We start from the raw sequence: 17,216 nt of genomic DNA, 5'->3' as shown, positions 1-17,216 counted from the left end.
ACCTTCCCTTTATTTTCTCAACTTTTCACTAGACACAAGTATGGAAAATATCAAAAATGTTTCTAATCTTTTTGCATGGGCAGGCATTTATAAAAAAGAATTTTCTATTAATAAAGAAAATGAAAACTGATAATTTAAAATAGTATAGCCTTATGTCTCAATGGATCATATACGTAGGCATTTTTCCACCTGATGCAATCTCTGTATATCCCAAATTCTGCCACCTAGTGCTTTCATAAATTATGCTGCCTAGTGCTTTCCTAAATTATGCTCCCAATGCTTGTCTTAAATTCTAAAAGTTTTGTCATTTCTAGATTTTGTTGTTCTTTGTGTCTCTAAATTCTAAAAATTCTGCCTCATTGCCTCTGAAACCAGCCCTTACCATGTAGCATTTCATATTTATTCTGAGTGTTCAGCTTTTTCTTTACATTCCAAATGCATTTGGTTTTTTAGAATAATATAAATCTTTAATTAATTCCAAAAATTCTAAAGGGGAGAGGAAACGTATTGAAGAAAGAAACTGAGTACTTAAAGAGGAAGAAAATTATTCTGCAAAGATATGTACAGTTATTATTATACAAATTAACCAGTTGTTTATAATTTTAGCCTTTACTATAAGTTCCTCTTTCCCTTGCCTCACCATAATGCAAATCAGATAGTTTTTAAACTGAGGTTTTTGGATTGTAAGACAGAGTGTTTTTGCTCTCCATTTGGATGTTGCCTTAGTTCCTGCCAACTGATAATTTGTAATTATTTATCTTTGCGTTATTGCTGCTAACATTTGAATTTTTTATGACAGAGAGTTACTGAGCTAGCTTAGATTAAAATTAAATTGTGTGGTATTTGACTACTAGCCCACATTTTTAATTTAAAGCTGTAGTTGATTTTGTCAGCATAAGAACGTGCCTATATGTTCTTTTTTTTTTTTTTTTTTTTTTTTTTAAATAAAAGGTTTATTTAAACCTTTATGTGACTTTGTAGTTACTTTCAGATACAGCGATAATTTGCTTCATGTCTATCAGAGGTTTTGGACTATTTATTTTTGGACCATATCAAATAAAACCTTGTTAGGTACACTGTTAAGAGATTGACAAGTTAGGAGGTAAAGCACGCAGAAGCTAGTGGGAACATTGGCTTCTATATTAAAACACATTTCTAATTGTTAAAAAAGATGTTTAAAGGGAAGAAAATTGATATAAATTAAGCCAAAATGTCTGGAAAAAAGATGCTTAAATATTTTGTTGTGTGTTGTTATGTTTTGTAGCTTTTAATGTGGAATTAGCCTAAAACTGTTTAAGAATCAATGTCATAAATTAACGCATTTTAAACTGTGAAATGTTACTAGATTGTGATTTTAATAGTGCTTTCTTAACAAATGTTTTTAAAAAAATAAATAAAATTTAATAGTGGTCATGCAAATCTATTATGACTAAGAGTATTTAACTTCCTAATTTAATTATTTGTAACTAACTGCTCATGTTTAAAAGTTATCTCTGCTTATTAAAACATGTTATTGCCTTTCATTAATCCTTTTTGTGGTCACAAGATGCAACACAAAATTAATCTAAAACTTATTTTTTGCATCTAGTGAGATTTAAAATAATACAAAACAACTTATCACATCTGTTGAGAATCGAGCATTTAATTAATAGTATGTGCAGTTTCCCAGTGGCATCATTGTTTTATTGTTTTATTATGTTTTATGCATCTGGCATCACTGTTATTTTTATCATTTTAAAATTTGTCATGTAAACAGTAAGTTATGTACGTAAGTTCTCTTTACTTTTTTGTTAATACAGTACAAAATTCAATTAGCCATCACTCTGCATGTTAATTTTATAACAGGTTATGGGTTTTAGCGACGTTTAACTGCGTAAATAAATTAACGATGGCTATGTTGACGTATTTGAATCACAGATTTTCTTTTGATTTTCGCTTTCGATTTCAACACTACCATCTGAACAGTGCGTAGGTAGACGCTACAGTGTACTGATAGCCTTTTATTTTTGCTGCATATTTCCTGGTTAATAACGACGTAATATGGAAGCTAAAAATTTTGTTCAGTGTACCAAATTGGAAGGTTTATCCAACTGGACTGATTGGAAATTTGAAATAAGCTCTTTACTTGTGCTCAACGATTGTGTGGGCATCTTTGATAATTTCCTTATCGAGCCAAAAGCTCCGGCAGAAAGCACGAATGAAAAAACAATATGTGAGTACAACGAAGCCGCAAAAGCGTATGCAAAGGCGAATGCGAAAGCTGCTGTGGTCATTCGCACAAATGTATCACCGAATGTGTTAAATTTGATCCATATGCATGGTAATTCTGCACTAGCGATATGGAATGAGTTATTAAGTAACTTTGAAAAGGTGTCAAGCGTAAAATTGGACACTCTTCTGCAACAGTTTTTCACTTTTCGGATCGAGAAAGACGAAAGTGTAATGCAATCACTCGCACGTTTATGTACACTGTGGGTGGATCTTCAACTTGAGCAAGAGTTGAGCAGTGAAGGAAAGTTTCCACAGAACCTGCTAGTACCGTGAATCTTATCTGTTCTTCCTGATGACGAATATATAGAGTTCAATGATGAATATATAGAGTTCAAATCACAGTTGGGACTCAATGCCAAAGACGGAAAAGTCACCTGAAAAACTGATCGAATAGATCAACATGCGGCTGCAGAGAAGAAATCAAGAACTTAGAAATGAAAGCATGATAACATTTATGGCAAATGCTAATTATAGCTCAAAACACAGTGGAAAGAAATGGAAGAAGGGTGGTAAGAAACCTCAGATGGTCAGCCAATCCCAACCCTTGACAACAAATAATACCAAAACGATGAACAGACTTAGTAAGACCAGTGATGGCGTGAAAGGTTTCAATGGCATCTGTTTTCGTTGTAATACACCCATACACATTGGTAAATTTTGCCCATTTTTCCATGACATGCCAACCATGACGAATAGCAAAACAGAGACCTTCTTTGCAAATACTCAATGCAGTGCGTTTTTACTTGTCAAGAAGATGATTGTGGCCGAAATGTGTGGCTTAAAGACGGTGGAGCTACAGCACACATTACAAATTCAGCCAAGTATTTCAAGACGTACCATCACTTTGGCAAACAAGCAAAAATCACAGTCGGTAACAAACAGATAATACCAGCATATGGTTGTGGGGACATTAACATGTGTGTGGTGGTTGGAAACGTACAAAAATCTATTGAGCTGACTGATGTACTGTATGCACCAGAAATTGGCAAAAATTTGTTATCAGCCTTAAAGGCAATGAAGCGAAGAATCTCAAACTTTGGTTATTCAGACGATATGATTTTTCGTTTCTTTCGCTAGGAGACCCCACATAATATACTTTTAAAAGCCCCATGTTCATCAAATGGACTCTTTGAACTATGTGCAAAACCATTCAAGCCACAAGGGGGTTCTGCTACTGCAGCCTACTTAGTTGACAACGAAATGACAACTCCTTTTCCTGAGACGCAATGAAGACAACGACAAAATTGCCATTTTCACTTTGGCATCGACGATTTGGTCATCAAGGAATACAGTACGTGAAACAGTACTTGCGCCAAAATGGTATAGACGTTCTCAATCGAACTGGGCCAAGTAAGACTACAGGAAAATCTCCGTTTGAGGAATGGTTCGGATGCAAGCCAGCAATCAACAGAATTCGAGTTTTTGGATCAGCTGCATTTGTACATGTACCAAATGTCAACAGAACTAAATTAGATGACAAGGCTATAAAGGGCTATTTAGTTGGTTATTGTGATGACGATGGGTATCGCATTTTCATACCATCAAGGAATGATACGATAAAAAGTGCCAATGTAGTGTTCAATGAACAGCAAATCGGCCCTACTTCCCAACCTTCAAAATTAGCTTCTAACACCGGTCTATCAAGCGGTATGAAGTATATTTTGGAAGATGCACACAATGGTGCAGATACACAGGAGACTGGTGATCTGTGCACTGATGAAGATGAACCAACACAGATGACCGCACGTACGTTGTGAGACCGTTCAACTATCCAACGGCCTGTCAAATTTAATGACTACGACTGTATAACAGCATTCTAAAGTTGAAAGAGCCTAAAACATATGATAAAGCAATGAAGTCTCCTGAATATGCCGACTGGAAACGAGCCATGGACGAAGAAATGGCTTCGCATGCCAAACATGGAACATGGCAACTTGTTGAGCCACCTAACGGACGTAAAAATCCTCGACAATCGCTGCGTTTACAGAGTGAAAACAAACCCCGATGGCTCAATCGAGAGATTCAAGGTTCGTTTAGTAGCAAAAGGGTACACCCAAACGGTGAATATCGACTATGAAGACACATTTAGCCAGTGTGTCACTATGACACTATTCGAGCTCTAATTGCAATGGCAGCCAAGGAGAATCTCAAATTATATCAAATTGATGTGGAGACGGCATTCCTTTACGGTGACCTAACTGAGGAGATCTACATGTATCAACCCAAAGGCTATAACGATGGAAGTAAGCGTGTATGCAAGATGCTTCGACCTTTATACGGCTTGAAACAAGCTGGACGATGTTGGAATGCCAAGTTTATTGACGTGCTGAAGAAACATGGTATGATACAAAGTAAATCCAACAACTGCCTGTTCATAACGAAATGATTATGGACATAAGATGCTGATGGCGATTTATGTTGATGTTCATTGTTGCTGTTCAGGACAAAGCAGCATTCTTCACATTTATGGATGAGCTCAAGCAACATTTTAACATTCGAGTAACGATGTTAAATTGTTTCCTTGGTTTACAAGTTGAACGTTTGAAAGATGGCTCACTCTTCCTGCACCAAGAAGCATTTACAAGAAAGAAATTAGAATGATATGGAGATGCTAAGACATCACACATCCCAGTAAAGAAGTCGAGTCTCAGGTCAACTATGGTCAACCGAATTATGATGGCATGATCAAGATCAAGGAGGCGAAGCCTCTCAGCAGTCAAATTCCATATCGATCAGTAGTTGGCAGTTTGCTGTACTTGGCGATGGGGACCCGACCAGATATTGCTTACGCAGTGAGTTTGATGTTTCGAAAGCTGAACAATCCTACAGAGATTGACTGGGAAATCGTACAGACAACATTAAGGTACCTTCGCAATACCATAGGACACGGCATTGTGTACAATAATGAAGATGATAGACGTTTGATGTTATTTAGTGATGCAGATAACAACAGCTGTGCAGAAACACGCAGGTCTCGAACAGGTGTTATTTCTTTCTATGGTGGAGGTGCAATTACGTGGCGAAGCAAGCTACAGAAGGTCGTATCCAATTCGACGACAGAGGCAGAGTTCATGGCAGCAGCTGATGCTACAAAAGACCTGATATGGTTGAAGAGCTTGTTCACTGAGATAGCTAATAATGTCTCATTGCCTATCCTACAAATTGATAATCAGAGTACTATCAAGTGCATCAAAAATCCAATGTTCCACGCATGCACAAAGCACATTGACCAAAGGTACAAGTTTGTGCAAGATGAGTTCTCGAAGGGACGTTTTCAATTAGGCTATGTCAGAAGTAATGAACAACGAGCAGACATTCTGACGAAGGCACTTCCAGCACCTCAGTTTCATTTCCAGAAGAAGTTGATTGGTGTAAAAACAGTTAAATAAGTAAAGGTTAATCTGTATGTACAATGACTATTTTCATGCTTGAAGGAGGCCGTTGAGAATTGAGCATTTAATTAATATTATGTGCAGTTTCCCAGTGGCATCATTGTTTTATTGTTTTATTATGCTTTATGCATCTGACATCACTGTTATTTTTATCATTCTAAAATTTATCATGTAACCAGTAAGACGTAAGCAAGTTCTCTTTACCTTTTTTGTTAATAAAGTACAAAATTCAATTAGCCATCGCTCTGCATGTTAGTTTTATAACAACCTCTAATGCATTAGTGGCTTATTGGAACCTTAAAATATATTAACTGGATTACAATCCAAAGAAACTCGACATGAAGCTACAACACTAACTGTGTCAGACAGACAGAGCACAACTAACAAAACTTGCCAACCATGCCTACATCAGGCTTTCGGATTTGTTCTGATCAACAGATCTCTCTCTGGGTAAGCAGCGTTACTGGCAACAGGCAATTTTTTGTTAAGAATCATGCTGATTATGATTTTGTTTCTAATTTTAACCTATGCCATTTGATGTAAAATCTACCTACTATTTGCCTGCTACCTCTAGACTAAGTACGTGGCAAAATGAGACATAAAAGAAAGAATCAACATAAAGCTAACTATTAATAAAACATAAATAAAATGTCCCGAATCTTCTTTCAAATATGTCCAACTATTATACGTGTAAAATATTTAATGCTACTAGATAAATTTTATAGGGATTTTATTCTCGAATTTGTTTTATAGTTATGTTTATTAAACTATGTTTAATAAGAATGCATCCTGCTTACAGATCTATTTTATTCTTAGAGTGTTATCAAAAAAGTGAAGTTCAGACATAAGTTGATTGAGTTTAATTGAATTTATTCAGCTCCCATTTGCTGACAAGTCCTTAATTTTTTTCATTAATAGTCCTTAAAAGTCCTTAAAATGTTTAATTTTGATGTGCAGTAGTGTCTACGAAACCTGCCATTGCAGAATGCTTTGATGACCGAATCTGTATTGTACTGCCTTCGAAAAGCACATTGCACAATATGCCATTTGTGGAATGAAACCCATATCTGTTGCATGACATGTCGTAAGAGAGATTGCACATGAAGCTTAGAAAATTTTAAATATTCTCTTTTGTTGTGTGAATATCAAGAATATGTATGATCAATAAGATACAATTTAAAAGACTTCAGTTGACAGATGAATCATTTACAGTAGTCCTGTACTCTCATTTATTATTGATAAATATTTATAATTATATTAATAATATTTATTTTTCTATTTACAGAAGCATGCCTGTTGCCCAAAATCGTTGGACCTTGTGAAGCAAGAATTCCATCATGGTACTATGATCCTGGTTCAAAAAGTTGTGAAACTTTTAACTATGGCGGTTGCCTTGGAAATAACAATAGATTTGTCAGCAAATTACTTTGTGAACAGAAGTGCATTAATCTTCAACCTGTCAGTGAGTTTTAAAAGCATTTAATTTGTTATATAATTTATAAAGCATTAAGTATAAGTCTGTATATTAAAATTACAGTCCATGAAATTTGAATTTTTTCTCTTTGTTGAAATTCAAAATACCAAGTTGCCGGTGTTTAATTAATTAAAATTTTAATTACTGTATTACTTTGAATTTAAGCTGTAATATAATTTTAAAAGTGAAAAAAGAAAATATTAAAAATAGCCACACCTGAATGTAAGTCCAGTAAGATTTTAAAACTGAAAAAGTAATAAAAAGTTTTAAAAAAATATATAACATGGGTTGAAAAATACATCTTATAATATAATTGTGATTTTTTTTTAGATCTTAACTGTTCATAATCCATTCATTGGATGGTTGGAGAATGTTAGAAATAAGTTGTTAAAAAAATTCCCTTTAAATTTAAGTGGCACCCTGATTTATATTTTAAAAATTTGAATAAAAAGTGTAGCTTAAATCTGAAGTAATGTGATATATTTTAATTTTGTGTTAATATAAAAAATGTGTTTAAAGCATATTTATGAAATTAATTTCTTAAAGTGGAAAGAAAGCACCGAGTTTTCATAAGACTTTTGTTTTTTCTCATAGCACCAGTAGATATCTGTTCTTTGCCAAAGGATGAAGGTTCTTGTGATGGTGCTGTTATTCACTGGTTCTATAATAAAGAAAGCTCCAGATGTGAACAGTTCTACTATGGCGGATGTAAAGGAAATGCAAACAGGTTCGAATCAAGACGAGAGTGTGAAAAGTCATGTTTAGCTTCTGTTGTTCAAGGTAAACAACTAGCTAAAAAAAAAAAAAAAAAAATGTTTTTAAATCATTTTAATTTACTCATTGATTTTGTTTTTAAAGGAAATAAGCTCCTTATTTTCATTTATGTTCACTGCGTAAAAGAAAATGACAGTTCTATATCTCCCATTCTACTGGGCCGATTGACAAAACTTGCGTTTTTTTATGTCTCAAAAGCATGACTTTAGATATCTATTTGATTTATATATAGCATCATTCTAATATAGGTATTTTGACATAAAATCGGACATTTTCTGAAATAACATACCAATTTTGTTTCATATTTCGATTCTACGACTCAAATTACACCAAACTGCCAAGTTTTGTCAAAATCGCACAAGTAGTTTTTAAAAAATTAGCTCTCAGAATTTTAGCTCCTCAGTGTTAATTGAGTTTGGTAGATATATATTAATCTCAGTTTTTTTATTAAACTTATTTGATTCACATTTCAAAATTTAGGTTCATTCCAAACAAAATTCAGCTATTTTTTATGATTTATTTTTAAAATTTGTATTTTTAAATGACTTTTATAAATTTTTCAAAAATTTTTTGGATTATAATCTATAAAATTTTCACCATCATCTTAAAGTAGACTAATTTCTAAGCACACCTGCAAAAAATTACAGTATTTTACTCAAAATTTCCAAAGATATATGTGAATTTATGTATTGGTGCGTTTTGAAATATGGCATGTTTGTTGAAAGCAATAAAACATCAAATGTGATTTAGACACTTCGCTAAAATTATTTGGAAGTGGAAATGATGTGACTTTTTTCTGCTCATGCACAATGTAAAAAGGTAGGAACGAGGTGCCTTTTTATCCTCCGGCATAATGGAAGGGGAAGAAAGGAAAATTTGTTGCCATATATTAAGAAGTTCCAAGTGAATTATGCTTGGTGAAAACTGAAAAAATTGTGCCAAGATAAATTTTTTTATTTCTCCGTAAATTTCACACCAAATTTTACAAAATTTAACATCTAAGCATAATTTGAGTTGTTAAATCAAAATAAGAAGAAAAATGGTATGTTATTTCAGAAAAAGTCCGATTTTGCATCAAAATACCTATGTTATATACCCTAAGTCGCGCTTTTGAGACATGAAAAACACAATTTGAATCGTCAATCGGCCCAATAGAACAGGAGATATAGAACTGTCCCTTTTTTTTTTTTTGTGTGTGTGTGTGTGCAGTGTACATCAAAAGTTATCTGTATTTATAACATAACTATTAAAATAAGCAGATTGAAACTGAAAAACCAAGTCACAAGTTAAAAATTATTGTGAGATGTAAAAAGGTTGCCCTAGAAGCATTTAGTGAAACAAATTAAAAACATCCGTTGTAAAAGTGTATACCACAAAAGTTCAGTATCTTGACAATAAAATAACTTATCATACCTGGAACCTTGACTGTTCTTAAGACTACGTGTGGTCTAATTAATGTATTTCGATATTGAGGAGGAAAAATGCCTTTCCAACTCAACATTGCAAAGTGGTTTTCTACTTAGTCAACATAAGTTTATTGTCCTGTCAATACAATTTTTTCAATCCTACATTTTTGAAGAACAGAACATGGCTGATTTTAATTTAGAAAAAGATGTACAATCTAAGCAATAGTTGGTAACTGATAAATAACAAGTGATTTTCTTCATTCAGTAAATCTGAATAAGTATAAATTTAAGCATAATATTATCTTTTGGCAATATTTCTAATGAGGAAAGAAGCTCGGATGATAAACTTTATGCATTCTAACTTATAAATAAATAGTCCAATACAATTCTTGATTTTCTTAATTTGAAGATGAAATAACTTTGAAATGCGTAAATACTGCTGGAGCTATTTCCAATAAAATAGAAATTCTTATGCCAGGTTTTTTAATAGGTATTTAAAAATAGTCTTTACTAGAGACAAATTAAAATGTATTTACTTACTGCAATAAGTTCTGATTCAATATGTGCATTAAAAAATCTTTAAAAGGTTATTTGTTGATGTAAGGAATAATATGAAAACATTAAAATTTTATTTATTAGAAATTTAAATTTTTAAAAGACAATTTTTTTAAAGTTTTCTTTGCATTAAGTTTCTTGACCCATGACATGCCAACTTAGCAAGGTTTCATTGTGTATCTAATACTGCAAGTGAATAATCATAAAGTTCTTATTGGAGAACTTTAAGTTAAAAGGTAATGATAATGTAAATATCATCATTATGTCACCGTAACAAGAAACACTTATGTTCAGCACAATAATAATCATTTTTGGTTTTGCACTAGTAATTGTACTAACCAACCATAACTAGAAACTAAATATATGTGATAAAGAGATTTGTACTGAGATACAAATAGCATGCCAAATTTTAATTTTTAGAGTATAATTTTCTACAATTTGGTGCTTTGTGATTGAAGATAAAAAAAACAAGGGCAATTTGGGATTGAAAAAATTTGTTTCATTCATTAAACATATTCCAGTAGTACTAATTTTTTTTAGTGTAAAATTAAGTGGTGAAACATTATTGAATGGAATTTAATTTTTTCTATTAAATAACTGATCAATTAATAATCATCACCAGGTGTTGTATCCTGCGAACGGGTTGGCTGCATGGGCGTTTTCGTGGTTTTCCCCATGTGTAACGTGTATACAAGCCAGTTCCCCTAAGAAAGTCCTCCACAAAGGCATCCCTCCTCTTAGGCAGATAGCCCTAGTGTGCTTTGCCGTATTCACAATACAATAAAAAAGGTATATGATCTGTTGCATGACTGCACACTTCATTTCACTAATGTATGTCAGATGCACAAAACCAACAATCCACAGAAAAGTGCAAGAAATCAATCAAAATGTTTGCAACATATGCAGAATAAAGCAGAAGATTATGATGCATTGGAATATGTCTGGTTGTAATGAAAGTTTTCCACCAAAACCATTCTTATTAAAGTTAAAAAAAAACATGAAAGCAGTACTTTTAGTGTGGGTAATAATCGCCACCCAAATCTATGATTTTTTGCCAAAATTTTGGTAGCTTTTCAAAGCCTTCGGCTCAGAAACTTGGTGGCTGCGAGTCCAAACACAGATTAGCCTCATTTTGGACATCCTGTGCAGAATGCAGGATAGCACCAGCAAGATGTAGCTGCAAGTGTGAAAAATGGTAGTATTCTGAAGGACTATATGGGCTATATGGTGGATGTGGCAAAGGATCCCATTCGAGGCCATACAGAGTCCAGCCAGTGAATGTGGACACATGTGGTCTTGCATTATACTGATGGAGCATTACCTTTTTGTGCCAGAGCTGAGTTTGACTTTTTTCCTCGATAGCAGCATCAACACGGGTCAGCATCTCGCTGTACGCCTTACTGTTAAGGGCTTTACTTTTCCCCAGATGCACTTTGTGGATAATACTGTGGCAATCCCACGAGATAAAAAGCATGATCTTGTTGGCCAAATTGCACTTTATGACATTGCCGATGGGCTCACCAGGCATTAACCAACCCCCTTTTTGGCCTGTGTTGTTGAAGTAAATCCACTTTTCATCACATGTGATGATCTGGTCCAAAAATTTTTCCTCACATTGATATTCAAGCAGATTATTGCAGGATCGAACACGTCTGTTCTTATTTCCTTAACTCGGCCCATGTGGCGCCCAACAATTGAACTTTTACGTCAAGTTTATGTGATGCATAGCGCAACTAATGGGCATGGCACTAACATCTAACTCCTTAGCAAGCTTTTGAGTGTTTGCATACTGATCTTCTTTGGATGTTCTGGCTGGCGGGCCTTGTGAACATCAGTAGGCTGGCCAGAATGCTCTGCTTCATGAATGTCATAGTCCTTGTTTTTGAACTTTCAGTACCAAACTTTCACATGGTCATATGATGCAAAATTAGTATCTAAAGCCATGCACATGATTTAGTAACATTCTGTAGCTGACATTTTGCAACAGAACTAGAAATAAATGATTGTTCTAATCTGGTAGCATGATATTTCTATTTCAGATGCCTCGTACTAAACAATAACGATATTTTTTTACACATTTCACTACACAATGTTCTAAAGCAAGTCTCTTTCTTTCAAATGCCAAAAATCGTTTTTCAAAATATGATTAAACACGTCAACGCAAACTGTTTGCAGTGGGGGAACTTTCACTAAAACCCATTATTAAAATTGTTTTAATGAATGATTTTACTTCATGCTTTTTCTTAGAAAAGAATCCTAAAAAAGAATCAATATGTAGCAAACTGCATTGATGTGTGTAAGTACTACTTTATAAAGTTTCATTGTATATATACCAATTTTTCTCATTTGTGCTTCAAGTTTAATAATCAACAGCAACTGAATTAAAACATAAAAGTAATTTTGCTTCTTTAATCAGAAAAGGATATTTGCAAACTTCCACAAGAGATTGGGCCTTGTTTTGAATTCCGAGAGAGATGGTATTTTGATTATGAAAGTGGCCAATGTCATCGATTCATATATGGTGGCTGCAATGGTAATGAAAATAATTTTGCATCTTTTTATGACTGTCAAAAGCAGTGTGGTAAAGATACCTCTACAGATGCACCAGCTGAATTAGAATTTAGAACAGGTAGGTAACTAAATTATTTATATATATTTTTTATATTTGTATCAAAACTTTTCTATATTTATGAGTTTTAACTTACATAATGTGGACATAAATATGGCTTTTGAAGATTTTAAAGATAATGATTTTTCCTCTTTAGCAACGTACAGAAATATCACTATGAGATTTCTTTGAATCAATGTGTAGCAAACTGCATTTTGAATCACAAGCATAAAGTACTAATAATCCAATGTCAGCTAATCATCTATATATCAAATACCATAAGAAAGTAAAATAAAAATTTGTCTTCAAATAAAATACACAGAATAAACAATTAAAATTTGATTCTGTAGATATCTTAAAAATAATGAACATTTAAGCCCCATTCACAAGAGCAGATTTGACCGGTAGTGAAAACCGGTTCTTCCAACGTGTCCCATTCACATGGCAAACAAGCATTAACTGCCTCACCTCATTGGAGGTAGAACTTAGTTGAATGTTCCTACCTTACTCTGGAGCAGGGCAAATGGGAAGGTTTCCCATACTGCACTGCATGATTGCACCATTCACTAATTTTAACAAACAACATGGCTGACGTGCAACTGACTGCTTGCTGGACTGTCAGCGAAACAATCGCGCTGATAGATATCTGGGGATGCAATATCGTGCAAAAAAATTAGATGGAACTGTACAAAGTACAGAAATTTGTAAACTAGTATAGACAAGGTTATCCGATGCTGGGTATTCCAGAAATACCATTCAAATTAAAACTAAAGACACGCATATCGTCTTCAACAAGACAAGGGGACTCAGTACTTTTTGGATGATTTTTTTTTAAATTTAAGAACTTTCATCTAGTTTTTTTAATATTATTAAATAGTTTTGTAAGACAAGATAATTTTAAGCTGAAAGAAAATTTTTAGCCCAAGGGACAATTTGCCTTGAAGGACTATTTATTTTGTTTTGGCATTTTGCGTTGAAAACTAAATGGTGAATCACTTTCCAATATGTTGCCACCAAATATTATTGCCCTGTATTATATTTAAATAAATAATGAAGAATCTGCATAAATGTATGTATGTTTCTAGCATTGTAATAAAACAATGGTACCTAGAGGCATCCAATTTTGAATAGCTTGAGTTTCCATCCCAGTACAGGCATCTGGAAGCCCAAATTTGGAATTTGTTTTATTAACTATTTCATATTTTGTAAAACTTTCAGGAATTTTTTTATTAACAAACTCAACGGTTTCAAAGCAAGCAATGGCTAAACTTCATGGAAAGGAACAAAAAACCTTCTTTATCTCCTGCACGTGAGGCTCTGTATCGAAAATTCTAAAGATATGCTCATTTTAAAATTATATTTATCTGTTGAACTTAATTTTATGGTTTGAGTACATAGAACATGGTATTTATTAAATAAAGGTAACACACGTAACGTTAAAAAAAATGCCCCTTTGGACATAATTTAAAATCTGAAAAACCTTTCAAATTAAATTCAAATTTAAATTTTAAATTATTTTAAATTATTTAAAATTTTCCTTTAATTAGGACAGTTTAACAAATAAAATTTCATTCTTCTCACATTTTTCAATGTTTTTTCCCAAATTTTCTTATTGTATTTATTAGAGAGTTCTTAATAACTTTAATGATCAATTTTGAAATTAATGAATTAGTTTCTAAGAAAAATAAAAACATATTTTTATGTAAAAACTTTGAAACAAATATCTTATTCACATTTTCACTTCAAACAAATTTTCTTTTCAGTATTTTGCAAAACCCATCCTTGTTTCTATAAAGTATATAATTTTAAATCGGTAAAAATATTAAATAATTTAGGCCACATCTATATAAGTTTTAGGACATTAAATAAAAGGATTTATCGAAAACATGCAAACTGAGAAAATGCACTTTAAAGAATATAAATGGCCTAGATCATCATTAAATCATTTCAAATTTCTTTAAAATATTATTACTCAATTTCAATACACACATATATATATGTATAATAAATCTTAGTGCTGTTCAATTGGTTAATATAAGCATAAATTACAAGCTTTTATTTAAAAATCTTCGTAAAACAGGTTCAAAGCAATTTTAATGCATGAATTAATTATAATATATTTTCTAAAAGGTTTATAATCAATATTGGAACATTTTTAATTAATGTAAATAATACTAATTTGTCATTTTATTCATTTTTTCAAAAAGCAAAGTTTGAAATTTTAACAACCATAAAACATTTTATTGCCAATCTGATTCATGTTTGTGACATCATTCATTGCTTGCAATGGCTTACGAATTGAGGGATGGAAGATGATGTGCATCTGAACCGGTCCTGAAGGCGAAACTGCTTCATATCCCCATCTGCATGAAAGAGCATTGTGTGTGAATGGGGCTTTAGAGTTCTGCAGCTATTTAAAGCAGTTTATATCATTTCTTATAACCCTTCTCAGTTTACAATTAATAATTACTTAACATCTGATGCCTGGTAAACATCTAATTTAATTTGTACTTATCTTAGTTATCTACTTTTAACTTTTTTGTAAAATGCATTTGAAAAAAAAAAAGCCTTTTCGACATTTTGTGTTTTGGGGAAAAACATTTTAGGCTTTCTGGAAAGTGCCTTCTACATTTACATAACTTTTTTCTGTTTATATCCATATGCCACCTACAGTATATGCAGAGAGAGCAACCATATAAAAGAATGCGTTAGAAGTTCATGGTTCAGTTCAGTGCTTTCTCACTTTTACTTAATTCGTAAGTCAAGCGGCTACAAGTATGATCAATACTCCGGAGGGTATCATCTAAGATCACTGCATTGGTGGTGTTTTCTGATTGACGTACTAAGACTACAAATTTTCTAGTTGGTTTTTCTGCCCTGGGTGACTGTTTTGTTTCAAGTCATGTGCCTCTCTTTTTTTTTTCCCCACGCCCTTTGCTATATGGTATATTGAAATGCAGAACGTTTTTAATATCAGGTTTTCTTTATGAAATTAATTTGTTCACTAGAATGTGCTCTTCTTTGTACTCCAATATAAGGTAGTTGTATCATTGTATCAATATGCATTTGCAAACTATCAAAATGAAGCAAAATTTCTACAGGAAATGTAAAAAGGGCAAGAAAATATGTGAGAAGCAGTGTTATCAGATGGTGTTATAATAGTTAGGCATTGTTTTAAGTTCAAAAGCATGTAATCTAATCGTACATAAACTGGGATATATAAATATTGTTAAATCATTTATTAAAAATAATGATTGAATTGCAAAAATAAATTAAGCGTACCTCTCCCATTTCCCATAGACTCCAAAAAAAAAAAAAAAAAAAAAAAAAAATACAAGCATAACACTAAAAGAAAAGTTCATTTTTCTTAAAATTTTTTTATGTATTTTTGTTTCTAATGCTGATTTAATTTACATAGCCAAATGAGTTTATTCTCCAAATTAAGCTGCTTAAAAATGCAGGTAAATTATTAATAGTATTTTCTGTTGATTAAATGCAGGTAAATTGGTAATAGTATTTTCTGTTGATTACAATATGGCTTATTCCTCTTTCTTTCCTTTATTTATTTTTTTAATCATGTTTAATTTTGGGTTAACTGTAGCTATCCTTCCTGGTATTACCCTCATTAATCGTCTGTTGTAGTTGAATAGTTGTTGACTGTTTTAGCTGTAGTCATAGAATCATGAAAAAATCTCTCTGTATACCTGCTATAACATGTTTTATCTTAAGACCTTAAAGGACTGAATGCAATGTAATGTGTGCAGAAAACTATTTTATAAGTATGATGAAGTAGTAGACAGAATGCTTCTCAAGTGATTTGCCAAATTATTTGGTAGAAACTTTAATTATGAAGATTCATAAGCAGTACAAAACATTTTTAGACATGTGAAAATAAAGCATAGCAGACCCAAAATAAGCGCATTTCTCTTTTTCTCCCCACTCTCTAAATATACCTTTTTACAGTTGATGCATTTTACACTCAAATCATCACTGAAAGCAGTAGTCCTGTTCAAAGATAGATTTACAGTGCACAGGACAATAGCAGCATCTGGAGTAGTGGGAGTAGGAAATAATGTTCCATATAGCTGTTCTTTGATTGTGAGCAGTGGTGAGCTATGAAAATTTTAACAAAAGGTTTGCATTTTATTCTATATACTCAAATTCTAAAATTTTAATGAAATGTTTTATTTTTTCCAAACACTAAAAGTTAAACAAAAAGAAATTTCAAAATCATTAAAAATGACAAAATAACAGATAAGATAGTACTTGTAGGATATCAATCATCAGTGCTAGGTCTTTTAAAATTCCATATTTAGGAGTCTGCTTAAAAAATTTGTATTAAAATAGTATTGGATCTATTGATTTTAGTTAGTGACGTATTTTTTTAGGTAGTGGTACTAAAATGTTATTTTTATATATGAAAATAAATAACAAGGATTCCGTTAATTAATTAAATAACCTATTGAATTTTTAACTCCATTAAAAATCAGTTCTTTACAATTTTACAAAACAAAAGCAGGACAGGCCCTTAAAATGACTGTTTTTATGAGTCATTCAGCCATATATATTATGAATGTCATGCAGTATGATAAAATAATAGTCATCATTTTTATTAATGAATCTCAACCGTGCTTCTGTGAGATAACGAGGAAGCATCTGCAATATGGTACTCTGCACATTGCATAGAATCTTTAGCTTCAAAATTTCTCAGCATAGTTCATTTGTGAGCATTAGGA

General features: G+C 32.4%; 1 protein-coding gene across 5 annotated transcripts in view; it reads left to right on the top strand.

Annotated features, from left to right (window-relative positions):
- The window catches only part of LOC118192400 (papilin-like), a 198,655-nt gene that overhangs the window by 133,367 nt on the left and 48,072 nt on the right, over positions 1–17,216 (top strand). For all 5 annotated transcript variants that reach the window (XM_035363369.2, XM_035363363.2, XM_085814135.1 and 2 more), the window contains 3 exons: positions 6,949–7,125; positions 7,732–7,917; positions 12,289–12,501. In XM_035363369.2, coding sequence (XP_035219260.1) covers positions 6,949–7,125; positions 7,732–7,917; positions 12,289–12,501 — 576 coding nt within the window. The remainder of the gene's footprint in view (positions 1–6,948; positions 7,126–7,731; positions 7,918–12,288; positions 12,502–17,216) is intronic.

Source organism: Stegodyphus dumicola, chromosome 3 (genome assembly GCF_044657685.1).
Source record: "Stegodyphus dumicola isolate Sdum_Otavi_A_Nest chromosome 3, ASM4465768v1".
Classification (NCBI taxonomy): Eukaryota; Metazoa; Arthropoda; class Arachnida; order Araneae; family Eresidae; genus Stegodyphus; species Stegodyphus dumicola.
Note: the sequence above shows the minus strand (reverse complement) of the source record. Positions and strands in the feature narration are given on the sequence as shown.